The following is a 23,504-nucleotide window of genomic DNA, read 5'->3' as shown; positions in this document are numbered from 1 at the left end:
GCCTGTTCCCCCGATCCCAGCTGGCCTGCACTCGGCACGAAGGGGTCCAGAAGCAGGAGCTGAGGGGCGCAGCCAGCAGGGGTCGGGCCTCGGGGGCGGGAAGACCTGGTCCTCTCCTGCAAGGCCAGGCTGGGAGCCCCGAAGCCGGAGGCCGGCCAAGGGAGCATCTCCGCGGCCAAGCGCCGCCATTCAGCCGCCGCCTCTTGCTCTCCGTATCTAACCGCGTGTTCCGACGTGACCGGAGGCCGGGGCTCGTCTCGCCCCGAGGAGGGAAGGAGGCCCAGGCCGCCCTCTTGCTGGGAGGGGCCCTTCGGCCCGGGCCTCGGCTTCCTCCCTCCTGCGGCCCCCTCCCGCCTCCCGGGGCTTCTCCTCCCGGCTCTGTCCCACCATGCCCCCCTTCCCGAGGGCTCTGGGGCTGGCGCGGCTCCCGGGGCGGCGGGGCTGCGCTCGAGCCCTCCGGCCGGGAGGGGGCTGAGCTCCGCGCTGGAACCCGCCTCCGCCAGCTCTCGGGCGGGGGGCGGGGGGCGGGGGGGCTCCTCCCTCTCGGTCCCTCTCCCGCTCCGCCGCCGCCGAGCATTGCCCGGGACCTGCCAGCCAGCATGCCGGCATCCAGGCGGGGGCTGCTGCTCCTCTCCGTCCTGGTCCTGGGACAGGCGATGGATTTCGCGGATTACGGCGACGTCCTGGAGGAAGACGCGGAGCCGGACGCGGAGCCCATCGACTACAAGGACCCTTGCAAGGCGGGTGAGGCTTCGGGGGGGGGCAGCGGGGGTCTTTTGCGGGCCTGGACGCTGCTCGGAGGCTCGGAAAGGGGCAGAGGGCCTTCTGGAACCGGGTCTGAGGCAGTGCCGAGTTGGCAGCGCAGCTTGCAGACAAAAGAAAAAAGGAAAGTTTTTGCGCTCTCTCCCTCTCTCCTTCCCCCTCCATCCCTTTCTCTCTTCTGGGCTGTAAAATAACTCCTGGACTTTTAAAGTTTAGCCTGAGAAAGAAAAGAGTCTTTGATATATAAACTCCAGAGTAAGGACTCATAGGACAGCTTCTCCCCCCCCCCGCCCCATTTCAGGGAATTAAACTCTTTTCCATCTGCCCTCTATTGTTGTTGTTTTTCTTCTTCCTCCGTGTCCCATAAAAAAGATTGTATCTGTTTGTGGCTCTTTGTGTGAGGCAGCGGCAGGAGACCTGATGTGTTTGGGTATGTGTCTGCCAAGCGGGGGGGGGGGGGGCTGCTTGCTTGAAGGAAAGTAAACAGAAGCTGCGCTGGGGGGGGGGGGGAGGCTGGCAGGAGCTCAGAGGTGAAGGGCTGCGGGCTTGAACTAGACCCCATCATTGCCCTTTCCTCCTCTCAAACAGTTTGTCTGTCTGGAGCAGCTGCAGACACTTGCTGGGTGGTAGCTGTCAAAAGAGGCAAATGTGTTGGGCCCAGAAATATTTTACAGATCACCCATCCCTAGGAGTCATGCTACATTCAAATAATTAATGTACGTGTGTGTGTGTGTGTGTGTGTGTGTGTGTTGCAGAACACCCAGATGGCACGTCCCTCTTTTCTTTGCCCACGGTGTACTGTGACCTATCCCACCCCCTCTACACCCCCACATAAACCTGCTTGTGAGGACTGCACATCCTACACCAGCCCTTGTCAGCCCCACGGTCCATTATGGGACCAGCCATCCTGCCTGTGTGTAGAGCAGCGAGGGAGTAAACTTTCTGAGCTGGCAGCTTAGAGTCCCCTGGCCTTGTCTGTGAATAAAGGGTTGGTGTGTTTCTGTTGAACCTGTGCTCTGCTGAACAGCATTTTAATCCTTCTACCAATACAATCAGTGGCAGAATGCTCAATGACTTGTGACAGTGCCAGATCCCAGGGCAGCAGAAGCAAGAAACGGCTCAAGGGCTTTTGTTTTTTTATTCTTCCTCTCCCCCTCTCCCCCCACGACACACACTTTTTCATTCAAACAAAGAAGTGGAGAAATAAAAGTGTGAAAGACAATGAGTTTTCTTTTCTTTGAGGTTTTTAGGTGTTTGTAAGTGCATCTGGGGTCATTGTCTCAAGGTCACTCTAGAGTGAAATAGAGTGATTAATGTGGAATCTACCCCTCTGCAATCAACCGTTCTTCTGCTCTGACTATTTTGAGAGCATCCACCCATATGCTTTTGCTAGCTGTTGTTAATACCTTCCTTTGGCTTTCTTTTCTGTGAAGAGGAGGCAGCAATTCTCCCATTTGCCCAACAAAAGCACACTGTCCCCTGTGAGGCAAGAGGAACCTGCATGTGCTTATTCATTACTCTTTATTTTAGTTTCTGTTGCAGTCTGCATGGCCTTCTGCTCTGTCACTTACCTTTCCAAAGTTGGGACTAGTGAGAGTGTAGGTTGGCGAATTCAATTATTATCTTAATAAATTATTATTATTATTATTATTATTATTATTATTAATTTATTTATACCCCGCCCTCCCCAGCCAAGGCCGGGCTCAGAGCGGCTTACAAGCAATAATAAAAACAAGATGAATGATTACAACTTAAAAACAAAAATAAAATACAACATTAAAATAATGGAACATTAAAATATTAAAATGTAGCCTCATCGCAGAAGGAGAAGGAAAAGAAAAAAGAAAGAGAGGGAGGGAATCAAATTGGCTCCAAGCCAAAGGCCAGGCGGAACAACTCTGTCTTACAGGCCCTGCGGAAAGAAATCAGATCCTGCAGGGCCCTGGTCTCATGAGGCAGAGCGTTCCACCAGACCGGAGCCAGAGTTGAAAAGGCCCTGGCTCTGGTTGAAGCCAATCTAACTTCCTTAGGGCCAGAGACCACTAGGGTGTTGTTATTTATGGACCTTGAGGCTCTCCGTGGGGCATACCAGGAGAGACGGTCCTGTAGGTACGAGGGTCCTAGGCCGTGAAGGGCTTTAAAGGTCAAAAGCAGCACCTTAAATCTGACCCTGTACTCCACCGGGAGCCAGTGCAGCTTGAAAAGCACTGGGTGAATATGCTCCCATGGCAGAGACCCCGTGAGGAGCCTCGCTGCAGCATTCTGCACCCGCTGGAGTTTCTGGGACAGCTTCAAGGGCAGCCCCGCGTAGAGCGAATTACAGTAGTCAAGCCTGGAGATGACCGTCGCATGGATCACTGTGGCCAAGTCGGGGCGGGAAAGGTAAGGGACCAACTGCTTGATGCGGCGAAGGTGGAAAAATGTTGCCTTGGCTGTTGCTGTAACCTGCGCCTCCATGGAAAGGAGTATAAACATGAGTTGCTGTTTATAGTATAAACATTTATAAAGTAAAAATATAAAAGCAACCTGCAGAGTCTTAAGCATTCACATATTAATAATAGGCTGTTGATGTTTTAATTTTTAAATTTTTTCACTGGGCACAGAAGGGTGACGTCTCATGGACGTGGAGCAGGTAATAATTATTTTAAAACAAAATGAAGCAAGGGTAGAGTATAATGGCCATTAAAATTAACTAATAATTAATAAAATTAATAAATAATAAATGGTGATTAAAACAGCATGCCCCAAAGCCTCAAATACTGGCTTAGGTAGCTTCATTTTTTGGCTCATATGCTGCTATCCTTGTTTCTCCAGCCTCTGACTTAGAGGTGAGGTACACTGAAGTCGGTGGAACTTAATTTCCAAAGAGATGTGATTAGTAATAACATTAATTATAATTTGGCTCTTGGAGGGAGAGAAAAGAACTAAATCACCCCGCCTGCCTGCTGCTTTTGCTATGCAGTCCTAGCATGTATTCTTGGAGGTTCTCCTGTGTTTTATATGACTTGCTTGCTTGCTTAATTCTTGCTTCCTAATAAGTAGAACTGCAGTCTAAAAGCTGAAGCGGTTTTTATGTGCCCAGGCCAGTGTTAGAAGGTTCCCTCCCTCCTGCTGCATTTTCAGTCCTTGTCGTCGATACCTTGGAAGGTATGGCAGGACTTGTTTCCGAGTAGCCAGAAGCTAAATAAAATCAGATCCCATTCATTTGACGCCCTTCCACTTATTTAAGGGTCTGAGTTATGGATTTGAGTTGTATAACCTGTTACGTGGCACTTTCCTGGGTGACCCTGGCTGCAGGACAGGGTTCCAACTTCCAATGTAAGCAAAAGTCAGAAAGTAAGGGTAGTTTGTTTGTTGTTAAAGGGCAAGTGTACTGCCAAGCTGATTTAAAATCAGACCCCCATCTCTATGGATTGATCATTTCATAGCATTTAGTAAGTTCCTGTGTTCTGCCGGAAGGAGAGTTTCTCCTTAGAGCGCCCACATAGCAGAAGTCTGCTCCACAGTAACTCAGAGCAGGGCTTTCAATGTGGCAGCCCCTGTTTGTGGAACTATTTTATTTCCTGGAAACAAGTGAAGACTTTTCTGTTTTGACAAGCTTTTCCAACTGGATAATAATAATAATAATAATAATAATAATAATTTATTATTTATACCCCGCCCATCTGGCTGGGCTTCCCCAGCCACTCTGGGCGGGTTCCAAAAGAATATTAAAATACTGTGATACATCAAGCATTAAAAGCTTCCCTAAACAGGGCTGCCTTCAGATGTCTTCTAAAAGTCTGGTAGTTGTTGTTCTCTTTGACATCTGGTAGGAGGGCGTTCCACAGGGAGGGTGCCACTACCGAGAAGGCCCTCTGCCTGGTTCCCTGTAACTTGGCTTCTCGCAGTGAGGGAACCACCAGAAGGCCCTCGGAGCTGGACCTCAGTGTCCAGGTAGAACGATGGGGGAGGAAACACTCCTTCAGGTATACTGGACTGAGGCCGTTTAGGGCTTTAATGGTCAGCACCAACACTTTGAATTGTGCTCGGAAACGTACTGGCAGCCAATGTAGGTCTTTCAAGACCGGTGTTATATGGTCTCGGCAGCCACTCCCAGTCACCAGTCTGGCTGCCGCGTTCTGGATTAGTTGTAGTTTCCGGGTCACCTTCAAAGGTAGCCCCACGTAGAGCGCATTGCAGTAGTCCAAATGGGAGATAACCAGAGCATGCACCACTCTGGCAAGACAGTCCACGGGCAGGTACGGTCTCAGCCTGCGTACCAGATGGAGCTGTGAGTCCAAAATGACTCCCAGGCTGCACACCTGGTCCTTCAGGGGCACAGTTACCCCATTCAGGACCAGGGAATCCTCCACACCTGCCCGTCTCCTGTCCCCCAAAAACAGTACTTCTGTCTTGTCAGGATTCAGCCTCAATCTGTTAGCTGCCATCCAACCTCCAACCGCCTCCAGGCACTCACACAGGACCTTCACCGCCTTCACTGGTTCTGATTTGAAAGAGAGGTAGAACTGGATATCATCCGCATACTGATGAACACCCAGCCCAAACCCCCTGATGATCTCTCCCAGCGGCTGCATGTAGATGTTGAAAAGCATGGGGGAGAGGACAGAACCCTGAGGCACCCCACAAGTGAGAGCCCAGGGGTCTGAACACTCATCCCCCACCACCACTTTCTGAACACGGCCCAGGAGGAAGGAGCGGAACCACTGTATGACAGTGCCCCCAGCTCCCAGCCCCTCAAGACGGTCCAGAAGGATGTTATGGTCGATGGTATCAAACGCCGCTGAGAGATCCAGCAGAACTAGGAAACAGCTCTCACCTTTGTCCCTAGCCCGCCGGAGATCATCAACCAGTGCGACCAAGGCAGTTTCAGTCCCGTGATGAGGCCTGAATCCCAACTGGAAGGGATCCAAATGGTCCACTTCTTCCAGGCGTGCCTGGAGTTGTTCGGCAACCACTCCCTCAATCACCTTGCCCAAGAATGGAAGATTTGAGACTGGGCGATAGTTGGCCATCGTGGCCGCATCTAAAGATGTTTTTTTAAGAAGCGGTTTAATAACTGCCTCTTTCAGCGGGTCTGGGAAGGCTCCCTCACGGAGGGAAGCATTCACCACCCCACGAAGCCCATCGCTCAGTCCTTCCTGGCTAGCTTTTATAAGCCAGGATGGGCAAGGATCCAGGAGACAGGTGGTTGGTTTCACTCGTCCACATCCTGTCCACATCCTCGGAGGTAACAGATTGGAATTGATCCCACGCAATTTGACTAGAAAAGGTATCTGCTTTAGGCATTCTTTTTGTATTGTTTTAAAGCCTATTTTTAACTGCTTTCAATACATATTTGTAAATCTCTCTGAGACACATGTCAATGCCAATTTACAAAGAATAATAAATAATAATAATATAGTATCATTGCCATCAGGTAGAAGCCAATGAAATATCAAATAGTCTTATGGAAAAGTGTTTACATCATCAATAGATATTGATGGTTAATCAAGTAATGTCAATTAGATATCCTGAAGGGTTTAAAGGCAGTGTCTACATGTAGGCCAACTACATGCCTAGATCCACACAACACAGCTAACAACAACAACAACAAACTACTAGACTTTCTAACATCTAAATGCAAAATGACATTTTAGGTTCCTTCTCTACCAGAATAAAAAGTTTAAGAAAGCATCTATCCGAGGCATTTTTAAAAACCACCCCATATTATATCAAAGCATCATGAAGCTCCCATTTGCCTAAAGTTTTAGGATGTTCTCCTTAATGTGTGTGTGTGTGTGTGTGTTAGTGCACCACTTGTGTTTAAATAAAAGTATTGCATTCACCCCTCAGCCCAGCCGCCCGAGTCTTATAAGGATAGACAGAAAATGACTTTCTTTGGTTCGGTACTTCTCATCATCCTTTAGCCACTCTTCCTGAGATAGTCAAGGTGGTGGGTTATTTTCCTCATCCTTGAGTGCATGTTTGTGTGAGTGACAGCTATTCCAAACAATCCTAGTGCTTTGTGAGTAAAGATGTGACACTTATTCCACGCTGAAAGGATATACTCTTGTTGTAAAGTGTGTGATGAACCTAATCAAGGGTACTGACATGACTTTTTAAAGCAAGTCACAGAAGCACCAGTGGCAGATAAGCCTCCTCGGCAGGTTCAAAGTCCTGTACAGTTGGAAGGGCCAAGCATAGGGCATATGCAGTAAATAATATACTTAATTCTTATCATGCACATCCTATTCTTTCTACAGGTCTCCAATCAGCCAACATCAGAGCTAAGCAAGCTAAGCAATATTGTTGTGAGGCTGTCCAGTTCTGCCATCAAGGACACTGTTAACTCTGTAAGGGGAGAATAGAATTTTCCTTGGAGCATTCATACTCTCCATACACAAGAAATTAGTTATAAGTCTTCCCTACTTTATTGCCAAGCAGAAAGTGAGAAGGATGGGGCTGAGCATGCATTAGAATCATAGAATCATAGAGTTGGAAGAGACCACAAGGGCCATCGAGTCCAACCCCCTGCCAAGCAGGAAACACCATCAGAGCACTCCTGACATATGGTTGTCAAGCCTCTGCTTAACGACCTCCAAAGAAGGAGACTCCACCACACTCCTTGGCAGCAAATTCCACTGTCGAACAGCTCTTACTGTCAGGAAGTTCTTCCTAATGTTTAGGTGGAATCTTCTTTCTTGTAGTTTGGAGCCATTGCTACGTGTCCGGTTCTCTGGAGCAGCAGAAAACAACCTTTCTCCCTCCTCTATGTGACATCCTTTTATATATTTGAACATGGCTTTCATATCACCCCTTAACCTCCTCTTCTCCAGGCTAAACATGCCCAGCTCCCTTAGCCGTTCCTCATAAGGCATCGTTTCCAGGCCTTTGACCATTTTGGTTGCCCTCCTCTGGACACGTTCCAGTTTGTCAGTGTCCTCCTTGAACTGTGGTGCCCAGAACTGGACACAGTACTCCAGGTGAGGTCTGACCAGAGCAGAATACAGTGGCACTATTACTTCCCTTGATCTAGATGCTATACTCCTATTGATGCAGCCCAGAATTGCATTGGCTTTTTTAGCTGCCGCGTCACACTGTTGGCTCATGTCAAGTTTGTGGTCAACCAAGACTCCTAGATCCTTTTCACATGTACTGCTCTCAAGCCAGGTGTCACCCATCTTGTATTTGTGCCTCTCATTTTTTTTGCCCAAGTGCAATACTTTACATTTCTCCCTGTTAAAATTCATCTTGTTTGTTTTGGCCCAGTTCTCTAATCTGTCAAGGTCGTTTTGAAGTGTGATCCTGTCCTCTGGGGTGTTAGCCACCCCTCCCAGTTTGGTGTCATCTGCAAATTTGATCAGGATGCCCTTGAGTCCATCATCCAAGTCGTTGATAAAGATGTTGAATAAGACCAGGCCCAAGACAGAACCCTGTGGCACCCCACTAGTCACTCTTCTCCAGGATGAAGAGGAACCATTGATGAGCACCCTTTGGGTTCGGTCAGTCAGCCAGTTACAAATCCACTGAGTGGTAGCATAGTCAAGACTGCATTTTACCAGCTTCTTTACAAGAATATCATGGGGCACCTTGTCAAATGCCTTGCTGAAATCAAGGTAGGCTACATCCACTGCGTTCCCTTCATCTACCAGGCTTGTAATTCTGTCAAAAAATGAGATCAGTATAGTCTGACATGACTTATTTTTCAGAAATCCATGCTGACTATTGGTGATCACAGCATTCCTTTCTAGGTGCTCACAGACTGTTTGCTTAATGATCCGCTCCAGAATCTTCCCTGGTATTGATGTCAGACTGACTGGGCGGTAATTATTTGGGTCCTCTCTTTTCCCCTTTTGAAAATAGGGACACCATTTGCCCTCCTCCAGTCTGCCGGGACTTCGCCTGTTCTCCAGGAATTCTCAAAGATGACTGCCAGTGGTTCTGAGATCACATCTGCCAGTTCTTTTCATACTCTTGGATGCAGTTCATCTGGCCCTGGAGACTTGAATACATCTAAACTAGCCAAGTATTCTTGTACTATCTCCTTAGTTATTCTGGGCTGTGTTTCCTCTGCTGAATCATTTGCTCCAAATTCTTCAGGTCGGGCATTGTTTTCTTTATCGGAGAAGACTGAGGCAAAGAAGGCATTGAGGAGTTCAGCCCTTTCTGTGTCCCCTGTTTACATTTCACCATCTTCTCCTCTGAGGGACCCCACTGTTTCTTTGTTCTTCCTTTTGCTACGAACATACCCATAAAAGCCTTTTTTGTTGCCTTTAACCTTTCTAGCAAGCCTGAGTTCATTTTGTGCTTTAGCTTTTCTGACTTTGTGTCTACACGTGCTGGCTATTTGTTTGAATTCCTCTTTGGTGGTTTCCCCCCTTTTCCATTTTTTGTACACATCCTTTTTTAATCTTAACTCAGTTAAAAGTTCTTTAGATAGCCACCCTGGCTTCTTTAGGCACCTTCCATGTTTTCGTCTCATTGGTATTGCCTGAAGTTGTGCTTTTACTATCTCCCTCTTAACAAACTCCCAGCCTTCATGAACTCCCTTTCCTTTTAGTATTACTGTCCATGGGATCTCACCCAGCACTTCCCTAAGTTTTATGAGGTCGGCTTTCTTAAAGTCAAGAAATTGAGTCCTAGTATGCTTGGCTCCCCCTAAGTTACTGTTGGTGGTAAGAGGTCAATCAACAGTAAATCTTGAACTAGAAAGTTGTAAGATGGTCAGTGGGGCACACCAGTCACCTCGCCCTGGGCAGTGAAGGAGCCATGGCGCCCATGGCAGCTTCCCTGTACTCAGGAGACTCGGCAGATTAACACTGTGGTCCCTTTAAAGATTTCTGGGTCTTTCTTGCAAATCTGACCAAGAAAAAGTCTTCCCCTGGGTATCTTCATTCCACCTTCACCTACCCCCCCATCATTATCTCACCCCACTCTCGGCCGCTCTCTGCTGGGCCTGGTTTGGAGAGGTCTCCACTGCAACAGTAATGAATCGTGTTCCCCTTTGCAGCAGTCATGGCTAGGCAGACCAAGTGTGGAATGAAATCCCTGGTTCCTGGACACAGTAGCCCCACTCTCTAAACCAGGTAACATAAGAAAAGCTCTGCTGAAACATATCAGTGAGCAATCGGTCCAACACTGTTTCGTCAGCAGCTAGTGACATGCCCACAGAAACCCCACAGGCCAGACCTGGGCTGTGGCTCCCCAGCTCCTTATATTCGGAGGCAGGTGCCTCTATCCTTGAGGTGGGACACACAGCTTTCGTGACTAGTAGCCATTGACAGCCTTCTCCTTCAGGAGTTGTGTAATCCTGTTGAAAGCCACCCAAGCCTTGTGCTGGCACATTTTGCAGTTTTAACTAGGTGCTGCGTGAAGCGCTTGCTCTTGTAAGTTCAGAATCTCCCACCCTTCTGCATTGTAGATGAAGCCAAAGTCAGGCGTTCTAGGAGAGGGAGCCTATCCACTGTATCCATACTGTGCATAATTCTGTACGCCTCTATTACAAGAACGCATGGCAAAGCAAGTGTGGTTCAGTGTGTGTGCATGCACACAAGATTTCCTTGTGCACCACTCTGTGTGCAGAGGCGTCACTAACCCCGACAAATCCTCTTGCCAGAGTACAATGTAGATATCTCCAGAGTACAATTCATTTTCTAGAACCATGCAGCAGGAAGGGCCATCTGGCCCGGCTCCTGCGGAGAGGCAGGGCCATCTGTTCCCTTGCCAGCCCCCCCCCCGCCCCATCCAAGCTGCAGCACAGCAAAAGCAAGGAGCAGGTGCGTTGCAATCTCTCCTGGAATCCCTTTAACATACAAAGCCAGCCAAGAGATAGTGAGCTATCTGGCAATGTGGCGTGTCAGATCATTCACACATGAAAAGTGGGGGGCGGGGCGGGGTTGACCTTGCAGTGATGTCATCATCTCAGCTGTTCTAGTGGACAGAGACAAAGCAGCAGCATCAGGGGGGAATACCTGGGAATATCTGCCTCCATTATTTGAATAGTGAGGAGCCCGTGGTTCAGTCCTAAGAGTTGCCATACAGATATTGTCTCTGGTTGTCACTCCTGTCACTTCTGACAACGGGGAGATTTTATTTACATATTTCTTGCATTTGTATTTTTCCTCTCCCCCCAAACTCAGTGCAAGGTACATGGTCATATTTTATCCTCACAGAAGAAGAAGAAGAAGAGTTTGGATTTGATATCCCGCCTTTCACTCCCTTTAAGGAGTCTCAAAGCGGCTAACATTCTCCTTTCCCTTCCTCCCCCACAACAAACACTCTGTGGGGTGAGTGGGGCTGAGAGACTTCAGAGAAGTGTGACTGGCCCAAGGTCACCCAGCAGCTGCATGTGGAGGAGCGGAGACACGAACCCGGTTCCCCAGATTACGTGACTACCGCTCTTAACCACTACACCACACTGGCTCTGTGAGGTACCAATTTAGACTGAATGGTTGGCCCAAGGTCACCCACAAATGCTGTGGCAAAGGGGTTATCGGATTTATTTATTTGATAAAATTGATACATTGCTTGATTGTAAAAAAAACAACAACAAACAAACCTCAAAGCAGTTTACAAAAGATAAAATAGAGAAATCAAGAAAGCAGGTGTTGAGAAGAGTACAGTGAAAGCCCCTGCTTGATCTCCACAGGGAAACGGTTCCAAAGTGCAGCTGCTGCCACACTAGATGACTGAGTTCTTACATGGGTCTCTCGATCTGATCATTATACCATACTGGCTCTTGGGATCTTGGAGAAGGGTCTTGGCACCCAGGCAGGTTCATATTGGAATGGGCAGTTGTTTAGGTATCCTGGCCCCATTGTTTAGGTTTGCAAAGGTCACTAGAACACATTTATTCAGGGTGAGGTGGCATCTATCTGCCTTGAGAGACAATGGAGTGTGCCTCTGGGGGCCAAGTCAAACAGCTGCTTTAGCAGCAATGAAGTGACCTCCTCTAGGTGCAAGCCTGGGCTGTTTGTGTGGAGGTGCTGGGCTGCCCAGACAGCAAGACCTTCCTCTTGGCCTCACTGATGGGGTCCAGAGGAAGGCAGAGCAAGATGTTTGGCACCAGCTTGGCTGCAGGAGTTGCTAGAAGGGGGTGTACAAGGTGCCATCCAATCCTCTTAGGGATTCCACTCCAGATTTGTGTAGGGTTTCCTCCTCAGCCATTTCTTCCCCCCGAAGATCTTCCACAAGGCAGCAGGAAATGGTTTTCCTAAAGCATTTCTCAGGAATAAGTATAGCTGCGCTGCAAGGCAGCAGAGGTTTAGGATCAGAGTTCCCTTCTCCTCAGTGGCGTAGCGTGGGTTGTCAGCACCCGGGGCAAGGCAAGTAATTTGTGCCCCCTAACCCATGGATTTGCGCCCCCTAACCCGTGGATTTGCGCCCCCTAACCCCCAGATGTTGCGCCCGGTGCGGCCGGGCCCCCCCCCCCGCACCCCCCACGCTACGCCACTGCTTCTCCTCAATGGGCTTCCTTCCCAGGTGGACAAGCCCCATCTGTAGATGGCATGACAATGCGCTAGCAGTAGCCCAGTTTTAAATGGAATTTAATATATACGAACATATTAAAGCCTACATATATAGGTTCCATCAGAGTTAAGCATTCTTAAAACCATTGATCTCATTGGATTAAACATACATAATCCTGTGAATAGTGGCCATAATCTCTTAAAACAAATGTATTCAAAGCCAAATACAATGAATGAATTCTGTGTAAAAAATCATTGAGGGGATTAAGTAGTGCAAATGATGCCACAAAATGTGTGTTTATTGACCTTTTGTCTTAGTAGATCTAGGGCCTAACAAATCATAAGAAGTGCTAGGATCCTGGAGCTGCCTCCTGTATCTCACCAGGATCATCCACCAAACCAGTATGGATAATCTTGTGCTCCTATTTATGTTGTCTAATCTTAGTCCTGCTATTTGCTTCTCAAATCATCAATATACATGTCACTACTAATCAAAAGCATAGAAGTTGACTTTCCGCCTTCCTGACACATTTACTTCATTTGTTAACCAACATTAAGTCAGAGTTCCCTGGTTTGGACAAAATGAGGAACTAATTTTTAGGATCTTTACCTGAATGCTTTCACGTGACAGGAGGGAAAAATGAGAGAATGCTTAGCTTGACCCCTACAGGACTCCTAAAGCCTCAAACGATCATCTGAAACATGCTAATCCTTTCCCAGTGAACTTCCAGTCCTTTATTCTGGAAGGTTTTGGACACTTCTTCTGAGTAAACATGCAGGAGGATCAGGCTATAAGGCCCACTTTGTTCAGCAGGACTTTCTTCCAAGTAAGTGTGTATCAAATTCCACAGTCTCTGCCTTCAAGCAAGAAATCTTGCTTGGCATTCTTACATATGTTTAGGTCAAATGCAAATCTGTCTCTAAGCAACTAAATTTCTGAAGGTGCGTGTGGCCTGCATGACCAGAGATTTTAGATAATATTCCTGTGCTGTTGTTGTTATTAATTAAAGTTCTATACAACCCTTCTTTTGAGGATCACATAATATAAAAACATAAAAATACACCCCGTTTAAAGGGCCGTAAGGTAAAGGTAAAGGTACCCCTGCCTGTACGGGCCAGTCTTGCCAGACTCTAGGGTTGTGCGCTCATCTCACTCTATAGGCCGGGAGCCAGCGCTGTCCGCAGACACTTCCGGGTCACGTGGCCAGCGTGACAAGCTGCATCTGGCGAGCCAGCGCAGCACACAGAACACCGTTTACCTTCCCGCTGGTAAGCGGTCCCTATTTATCTACTTGCACCCGGAGGTGCTTTCGAACTGCTAGGTTGGCAGGCGCTGGGACCGAACGACGGGAGCGCACCCCACCGCGGGGATTCGAACCGCCGACCATACGATCGGCAAGTCCTAGGCGCTGAGGTTTTACCCACAGCGCCACCCATGTCCCCCTTAAAGGGCCGTAGATTGTTTAATTAGCCAAAGGCCTGGGAGAAGTTTTTGCCTGGCACCTAAGATGCCCTGGCGAGAGCTTTTCACAGACCAGGAGTCACTGCAGAAAAGGCGTGTTCTCGTGTTGCCGCCCTCCAGACCTCTCACTGAGGAGGCACATGAAGAAGGGCTTCCGAGGATGATCTCAGGAGGTTTAGCACTGTTCAGTTCAGTTTAGCGCTGTATAAAAGCTTTATTTAGTTGCAAACCATTGTAATAGTTATATGACCCAGTTATATGCATAAATAGATCCATTTCAAAATGTGAAACTTATTTCATTCATTTAAAATATTTTAGGATGCTTTTCTTTTTTTAAATTTTTTATTAAATTTCATATTTCCAAATTAAACACATCAAATCAATTAGTCCAAATAATCCAATTGTTTTCCAAATTGTAAATTTTTGTGGGGGGTACCCAAGCTTCTTGATTGGCAGGAGTCCAATCCTCGAATATTTGTTCTGTTTCCATATTAAGAATGATGTTTCCAGTCTCTTCTTCTCAATACTTGTTATTACTCATTTTCCTTTCCATTTTCCTCCGATATGCTCCGCAAGTGGGTTGAAAAAGACAGTCTTATTTGTATTTCTGTGTGGGCTTTATGCTGCTCTCTCGTAAATCACTCTCCTCCAACAGTCCTTTCCGCTCAAGCGAGTAATCGCCATTTTTGTCGTTCCGATGAAATACAGTCTAGAAACTCGCTCTTTAGCTTTTCCGACCTGTTGCATCGTAAATTAGTCTTTTTGCAGGAGGTCTTGCGGAGGGCGAGCCGAAGATATATTATTTTCGAGGAGATTGTGAACTGGAAGGGGCAGCCTTCCTGCAAAAAGACTAATTTAGGATGCTTTTCTGAGCAAATGGCCATCCAAAGCAGCTTACAATAAAAAAACAGCTTCATGTAAGCAGCACACCCTGCCCCGTGAATGCCTTAAGTCAATGTGCCTCATTCTTTTTCAGCTATTATTGAGGGAGTGTGAAGTGTAAGTGTGATGGAGGGAGAGAACATCTGCCTTGCAAACAGAAGAACTCATGTTCATTCCCCTGCATCTCCAGGTGGGGCTGGGAATGCTCCCTGTCTGAACTCCAGAGAACATCTGCCTGCTGGAGTTGAGAGCACTGAACAAGATGGGCCATAGCTCAACTTCTTAGGATATAGCAGTTAGATTCCCACCCAGCCATTAGGTTCCCTGGGTATTCTTGGCCAGAGTCATTCCCTCTGAGCCTGACCTACCTCCTAGGGTTAGAAGGATAAAATGGGTGGGGAAAGTACATACATCACCCTGGGCTCCTTGGATGAAGGTCAGGTTAAAAATTTAATTGATAAAATGCAGGGAACAAATAAATAAATGAATGAAATGATGTCCTGGCCGCTGGATGTGGCATTCTCCTTCCACCCTAGTTTTTTTAAAGATGTCACCAGACATTGCCCTCCAGGACTATGTCAGGATATTTGGGAGATGGAAGTTAAAAAGGGATCTGGGACAAACCCCCTTCAACTGTTTTACATCTGGCAAGAGCCCCATCAAGCCTCATCAGAGATGAATGGGAATGGCATGAGAGCACAGCTGTACCTGAGGCAACCAACTCAAGTGTCCCACATCCTTTCAAGGGCTAAAAAAGGATTGCTAAGCTCTGGCAAATAGTGGGCACTAATTCAGCCTGAGTACTTGCATCTTGATGGCAGATCCACTGTGAAGTACTCCGTCCACCCCCTGGCCCAAGCCGATGTGCACTGGCTGAAGTCAGGACACAGCTGCACCTCCCTTGGCAAACTATTTGTAGTTTGTGCTTTAGAAAAACGGACATCAGTCCATTGGATTTGTGTCTGTCTCCAAGAAGGGGCAATGCCCACTATATACTGAGAACATCAGGCTAGTTCTGCTGCAGACTTTCTAAGTGGCAAAGCAGCCATGTTTTTTCCTCCATGTTTGAGATCACAGGCAGATCCAATTTTATCTTTGGGACTGTCTTGTCCTGAAATGCTCACATGAGATGTGTAACATGGGAGTAGGGTTATCTTTAAGTTTGAAGAGGCCTTTGCCAAAGAGCCTTTGGTGGGGCCCACCATTTGTGGCCCCCAAGTGCAGTGAGCAGCCATTTTAATTTCCTGTAATGCCCTTGTGTGGTGCTATGTCAGAGGCATTGTGAGAAATCCAGCAATTTCTGGACCCAGACTTTCAGAGCAAGGGCTCTAGGGCATGCATCACCCATGGGCCATCCTATGACTGCAGCACCTGCCTGAGGATGCTGTGGTCTGTAACTAGACCTTTGTGGAAGCCACAAAGTCCTCTGAGTTCACAGGTCCCCTTCTGCAGGGGGGTGGGAATAATTGAAAGCAAGTTTCATACATTTGTGGCGTCTTGTTACGCTGCTCACTTAAGTAGAATACTCTCATGAGCATGTTTCCTGATGGGTCCCAGCATATCATTGGAGCTGACTCTGGGAATGGTGGTGCCTCTTATCTGATGTCTGCTGAGAAGAAGGCTTAGTCAGTATTTGTAGAGAGCTTTGAATACGAAAAGCTTTACTAAGTGCTAACCAAACACATGCCCCCCCCCCCCCGCGGAATATTTGTACTTACATTGTCCTTAGGAGATTAATGCATTTCGTTAAGCAACAGAAATGAAATCCCACAGATTCCCAGGGGAGCAACAAAGAAAGGAAGCCAGCTGTAAGTCATCACTGTCCACTCACTGTACCTGGCTTCCAAAATGAACCTTATAAAACATGGGGGGAATCCAGATGTTAAAATGCTTTTGCAAACTTTGGGGATGGGGCATCAGCCGGTCCATTTGTGCACCCTGGACGAGGGCTTCCTTCAGTAATATGTTGATGTTACTTAGCATTTATGGCAAGGAGATCCTCTGTAGCTCTTCAGATGTTGTTGGACTTCAGCTGCCATTAGCCTCAGCCGACATGGCCAAGTGTCAGGACTGAAGGAAGTTGTTGTCCAACAACAACTGGAAGGTCACAGGTTCCCCACCTCTGATTTATGTAGTGTTTTATAGTGTCCAAATTGCTGTACTTTCATTAGCTTACCAGTTTTTACAACAGTAACTCTGTATTGTTGTTGGCACCTGTCTGTCTTGAGAGACAATGGAGTGTGCTTCTGGGGGGTTAGTCAAACCACTGTGTTAGCAGCACCAAAGTGACCTCCTAGGCCACAAGCCTGGGCAGTGTGTCTGGAAGTCCTGGGCTGCCCAGATGACAAGACCCCCCTCTCGGCCTCGATTATATGGCCCAAAGAAAGCAGAGCAAGACGTCTGGCACCAGCTTGGCTGCAGGAGTTGCCAGAAGTGGTGTACAAGGCACCATCCAACTGTCTTGGGGACTCCCTATCAGATTTGTGTAGGCTTTACTCCTTAGCCTTTTCTCCCAAAGATATCTCGCAAGGCAGCAGTTTTAGGATCAGAGCTTCCCTTCTCCTAGATGGGCTCTCTTCCCAGGTGGATAAACCCCATCTGCCCCTCATTTCCTTCTACACAGCATGGGCCTTCTTGACCGTTGGACCCACTTTTGGTCTCGCCGCCTGCCTTCACATGCAGGGGAGTCCCTAACTCGCTGAGGTCAGTAGCATTATGCTCATGCTGTGGGTTGAGGTGGCAAAGGCATTGAGGCAGTCAGGCATCAACATCAAACCTTGATTTGCAGCTACGGGAATGGGCATTCAAGCAGCCTCAATCTCAGCCCCTGCCTTCCTCCTCCAATTTCCTCACTCCTCAACTTGGGACAAGTCATAGTTTACTGTTTCAGGCCAAGAAAGGAGGTGGCGCATTGCCTTGTGCCAGGGAGGAGGGGTCGGATGTGATGGAGACTATTAAAATGCTGGTCTCTGTAATGCCAGTCTTTGGGGATTACAACTGAATCGTCTCAATGTCTTTTGCTTCAGGTAACCCAGCAAGTTCATAAGTGAGGCGAGATTTGAACTAGGTAAATGGAAATAAATGATCTAGTAAGGAGGGAAGGAACTTTCTGAGGTTTATGGACCACATGCTGTAGGTGTGGCAAGGAAAAGCATTTCCTTGGGCAGCTTCTTCCACTCTCTAGTTGCTGAGAAAACATATCTGTGGAGCAAAGACAAGAATATGTCTAATCTGCACTCGAGCTGAAAGAGAATAAAATTTGAATTGGGAGAGGGTGCTGAGGACAGTGGTTCCTAAATGGTGTATCTGGATGGGCAAAATGTTACCATCTCCTGTCAGTAATCGGCTACGCTGGTGCTTCTCAAACTTGCGTCTCCATCTGTTGTTGGACTACAACAGGGGTCAGCAAACATTTTCAGCAGGGGGCCAGTCCACTGTCCCTCAGACCTATTTTTTTGGGAGGGGGGTGAACGAATTCCTATGCCCCACAAATAACCCAGAGATGCATTTTAAATGAAATGACACATTCTACTCATGTAAAAACACGCTGATTCCCAGACCATCCGCGGGCCGGACTGAGAAGGCGATTGGGCCAGATCCGGCCCCCAAGCCTTAGTTTGCCTACCCCTGGACTACAACTTCCATCACCCCTGACCACTGGTCCTTCTGGCTGGGGATGATGGGAGTTCTAGTCCAAAAACAACTGGAGACCCAAGTTCGAGATACACTGGTGCTAGGCACACACCATTCATTTAAATGACATCCCCCTCCCCAAAAGAATCCTGGAAAGTCTTTGCCCCTCACGGAGCTACAATTCCTGGCACCAGGAACAAACTGCAGTTTTTCCAGGATTGTTTTTTGGCGGCAGGGGCTTTAAATGTAGAGTGTATGCACAGTCATGTATCTTTGACTTTCTTTTTTAATCTGCTTTTTATTAAATTTTTCATCTGTTATTAATATGCATATTCCAATCCTTTTTTTTTACATATACTGTATACATATATAAACCAGACAATATCAATATTTCCTCACAAGTGACTTCCCACCACCTCACTGCAGCTTCTTCTGTCTTCTTTCTCTTTTCAACTGTGTTGTTTGTCTTTATTACCTTTCTGTTACATAATATAGCTTATCTATCTCCTTTTAACTTTGTGAAATTTATTCAAAACATATCAAGGATTTTATTACAGAACAATGTTTTCCCAAATAGTCTTTTACACATTCCCACTCTTTTTAAATGTTTTGGTTTGGTTGGTGTCTAATTGCCACTGTCATTTTTGCCAATTCCAAATTTCCACAATTTGATTTGCCACTCTTCCTTTGTTGGTGTCTCCCCCCCCCTTCCAATTCCTAGCAGTTAACATTCTTGCTACGCTTGTAGCATAGACAAACGCCTTTTCTGCCATTGGGATATCAACTGCGTCCTTTCCTCTGGGTGATGGAAATGAAATGGAAGTAGAGGGTTTGACAACAAATAGTACCCAGGAAGATGTGAACCCATACAGTGCACTTCAATGTGTCCTCAATTCGGTAACATATAATTTTAATGATTTATTTTATTGCATATACACACACACATCCCTCATTTGCTTCCAAGGAGCTCGTTGGCATGCACATTCTCCCCCTCCATGTTACCCTCAAAACAACTCTGTAAGCCAGGTTGGGGTGAAAGGCACTGACTGGCGCAGGGACCCTCTGGGGGCTTCCTGGCCAAGTGGGAATTTGAACGCTGGACTCTCAGGTCCCAGTCTGACACTCTGACCACTCTGCCACTCTGGATTTCCTTCCTTATCCACAAATCAAGAAAATCTGAATTTCGGGGGAGCGGTGTGGACTGCCACTTGGAAGAGGAGGAGGGTGTCGGGATGCCTCAGAAAAAAGAGTCACAAGCAGCTTCAGATCCACATCAAACTTCAGTGTAGATCAGCTCAGACTCTAATTGTGCAAATGAGGTGGAGGAGGGGACATAAAAGTTAAGCTGATGTAACGATGGACTTTGGTTTTGTACACAAACGTCACTCTGGCCCTTCCCTTGACACAGGCTATTTTGTGGGAAGGAAGAGATAAAATCAGGAGATGTGGTCTAGGCAGTAACTGGTCTGTGAAATAATTGCTCAGCTGACAGGTGAGTAAGAGGGACTGCAGAGGCCAATAAGCACTGTGTAAAGTGTCACCTGACCAAAGCAGAACATGCTGTTCAGTAGAGTCACTGTCATGACTGGGTTAAAGGCTTTTTCATTATAAGTTACACCTTTTGGCTATAAAGACTATGTAATTACTAGTTGTAAGTGTGTGGCCAACAGAATCAGAGGCTTATTAGGTAGTTTATAGAAATGATACGGTAAATGCTTAATGTTGGAATTGGTTATCCATTTAGCTGTTCCTGGAAAGATTCCATGTGCAGAATTCAAGAGGAATCTAGGATCCTGCACGTGGGATTTCCCCCAGAAAAGTAACATGGGTCACTTTGACAGTTGCTGGAACCCCCCCCCCCCACCTCCAGATGGATCTGGCTCTGTTGAAGCAGGAGTCCCATAGCTTTCCTCTTCCCGTGGAAGAGAGAGGCTGTCAAAGACTGCGGAGGCTGCTTCCCTGCTGGGAGATGGAGAGGGATCTGGGACACTGCCTGATGTGACAGAGTAGGAAGACACAGGGCTGTTATTGTCTCCCAGGGAAAAGCAGTGCACCCAAATAAGAAATGTGTCCCTTTCAACGTAATACCCGCCTTCAGGTCAGAAGCTCCTGCAGAGGCAGCTAATTTTTCTGAGTAGCTACACATTCCCTGTCTGTGCTTAAAAGCTTGGCAGGTAGGTGGGAAAACTTATTGGAACAACTTCACAGCTCTTGTGTAGCCTTCAAATTCTCATTACTGATTGTGGACTCTGCAACTTTGGCGTTTTTTCCTAGGCAAGACTTACCTCTGTAATAATAATAATAATAATAATAATAATAATAATAATAATTTATTTGTATCCCGCCCTCCCCGGCCAAGAGCTGAGCTGTCTTTGACTCTTTTCATACCACTGAGTCCGTACTATCAATCTGCTGCAATGATCTAAGTATCACAGCGCCTGCTGTTATGTTTTGGAAAGGATTTGGGACAGCACCAAATGTGATGTTGGAGTTGGTCTAGTATGCTTATGTGAAACATGCTCAAAAATAGAATCATTGGTATTTTCAGGAAATTTTCTGCCAGAGAGAGAGAGAGAGAGAGAGAGAGAGAGAGAGAGAGAGTCTGATATAATCCTAAGAGACTGGAATGGCAAGAAATCATCCTCTGAACCGGCAACCCATATAAGCTAAATAAGGCGTTGGCCACTCATGACGTGGAGAGTGTGGCTCCCCTGATCTGCAACTGGGTCCTACCCCCCAAACTGTGCCTTTCAAATGAGAGTGGGAAATATAGGCTCTGGGATAATCTTGTATTGGTTTCTATGTGCACAAGGCTGTTTTCTCGGCTATGAAGTTGTGGAGGGGGCCCCCTTGCAAATTCTAGAGGATGGCAGCTTGCAGCTCCACTATCCAATATTGTTTTGGACCCTTGCCTCAATAAAATACCTAGCAGATTGGGCCAATGGCCCATCTAACCCAGTTTCCTGTTCTAGCAGCAGTGAATACCGGATGCTTGAAAGGAAACCACAGAACAATTAAGGAATGACCCAGGGGTTGCTGACTGAGCCATCAAAAGTATTGCCAACCATGCAGGGTTCGCTTCCTTGTTCTTAGATCTGCCTTGATGTTTATCGTGTTAAACTTATTTATTTACAAGAATAAACATTTTTCATTTATGCAAACAGTCACTTACACAGTTGTTCACTTTCAAATTCTGGCAGAATTTGGAGTTAAAATGAAGTTGAAAGTGGCACCTAACAGCCAGCCCCAAATGGTCCATCTTCCCCAAAGTAGTGTAATTGTTTCTGATCCAGTTGTCCCATTGACCTTCATAGCATCCTGCAACAGCACTATTAATGATGCATTCTGTACTTCCAAGTCTTTGTTTAATCAAATGTTCCCTAATTCCTGAATAATGAGAGAGAACAAGTTTTATTCAGTCTGCTAGATGCATGTTACTCTTCTGCATTTTTCTTTATTACCCCAGTGCTTTTTTACAGTAACCCCTCCAAGCTTAATGTTCAGTATATGTTGAATAAATGCCATATGCTGCCATTTATAAGTGTTTGGCAGACTCTTGTCCTCTATACTTGACCTGATCATGTGAATAGTCTGTGTGCAGGTGAGCAGTTGAAGTATAGATGAGCTATGAAGTCTCCATCTTAAATACTACCTCAGCCACAAGACTTTATAATTTATTTATTTTTTTTTGCAAAAATTTTATTAGTTTTTACAATATCAATGACAAACAAAAACATAAAACAAACAAAACATAACAGACATAAATCATAACCTTATTGAAAATAACAGTTATTCACTTTGTAAAACGACTTCCTCGTTTCCCCTTAGTTGAATTTCATTGCATATCCTTATAACAGTTTTCCAAATCCCAATTTTAATACCCTTTAAATTAAACATTAACATTTTAAATCTTCTCCTTCTTGTATTAAACATATTATTTTATCAGTTAACATGGATACAATCCTAAGCCCTTTAAGTATCTGGACGCTATTTCCAGTTATTTTAGCTTAACAAATTTAACTAAATAATCATTAAATTTCTTCCATTCTTCGTGATGTTCCTCCTCCTTCTGGTCGCGGACTCTTCCGGTTAGATCAGCTAGCTCCATACAATCCATCATCTTCATCTGCCATTCTTCTACTGTTGGTAATTCTTGAGTTTTCCACTTTTTAGCTAACAAAATACGAGCAGCAGTTGTGGCATACAAAAATAGATTAACATCTTTCTTGGGCAATTCCGAACCTGTTATTCCAAGAAGAAAGGCCTCTGGTTTCTTTATAAATGTATATTTCAACATTTTTTTCAATTCATTATAAATCTTTTCCCAGAAGTCTTTCACCTTGGAGCAGGTCCACCACATATGAAAGAATGTTCCTTCCTTTTCTTTACATTTCCAACATGTATTATCACAATTATGATACATCTTTGCTAATTTTACAGGTGTCAAATACCATCTATACATCATTTTCATAATATTTTCCTTTAACAAAGTACATGCGGTGAACTTCACCCCTTTCTTCCACAATCTTTCCCAGTCCTCAAACATTATGTTATGTCCTAAATCTCTTGCCCAGTCTATCATCACCGATTTAACTTGTTCATCTTTCATATGCCAGTCCAGCAAAAGCTTGTACATTTTAGATAAGTTTTTACCTTCAGTATCTAACAAATCCATCTCCAACTTAGATTTTTCCAAGGCAAAACCGTTTTTCTTATCCAGTTTATACAATTCGTTAATCTGGTGGTAATGTAGCCAATTTAGCTTATCTTTAATTTGCTCAAATGGTCTTAATTTATAGCCTTCCTTTTCCTCTATTAATAAATCATAATATCTCAACCATTTGGTATCCATATTTAATTTTTTCTGGGCCTTTGCCTCCATTGGTGAAAGCCATCTGGGCGTCTTTCTTTCTAAAAGGTCTTTGTATTTTATCCAAACATTATACAACGATTTCCTAATTATATGATTTTTAAATGCTTTATGGGCTTTTCATAGAATCATAGAATCATAGAATCATAGAATCATAGAGTTGGAAGAGACCACAAGGGCCATCGAGTCCAACCCCCTGCCAAGCAGGAAACACCATCAGAGCACTCCTGACATATGGTTGTCAAGCCTCTGCTTAAAGACCTCCATAGAAGGAGACTACACCACACACCTTGGCAGCAAATTCCACTGTCGAACAGCTCTTACTGTCAGGAAGTTCTTCCTAATGTTTAGGTAGAATCTTCTTTCTTGTAGTTTGGAACCATTGCTCCGTGTCCGCTTCTCTGGAGCAGCAGAAAACAACCTTTCTCCCTCCTCTATGTGACAT

General features: G+C 46.0%; 1 protein-coding gene across 2 annotated transcripts in view; it reads left to right on the top strand.

The window, feature by feature from the left end:
• Nucleotides 1–541: 541 nt before the first annotated feature.
• Nucleotides 542–23,504, top strand: part of BMP1 (bone morphogenetic protein 1) — a 168,341-nt gene continuing 145,378 nt past the window's right edge. Inside the window, exon 1 of one of the 2 annotated variants that reach the window (XM_079954954.1) lies at nucleotides 542–744. In XM_079954954.1, the coding sequence (XP_079811080.1) occupies nucleotides 600–744 (145 nt within the window). In that variant the 5' untranslated portion in view covers nucleotides 542–599. The remainder of the gene's footprint in view (nucleotides 745–23,504) is intronic. The other variant, XM_079954952.1, reaches the window with a different exon arrangement.

The sequence above is a fragment of the Podarcis cretensis genome, assembly GCF_951804945.1.
Source record: "Podarcis cretensis genome assembly, chromosome: 15".
NCBI classification, from domain to species: domain Eukaryota; kingdom Metazoa; phylum Chordata; class Lepidosauria; order Squamata; family Lacertidae; genus Podarcis; species Podarcis cretensis.
Note: the sequence above shows the minus strand (reverse complement) of the source record. Positions and strands in the feature narration are given on the sequence as shown.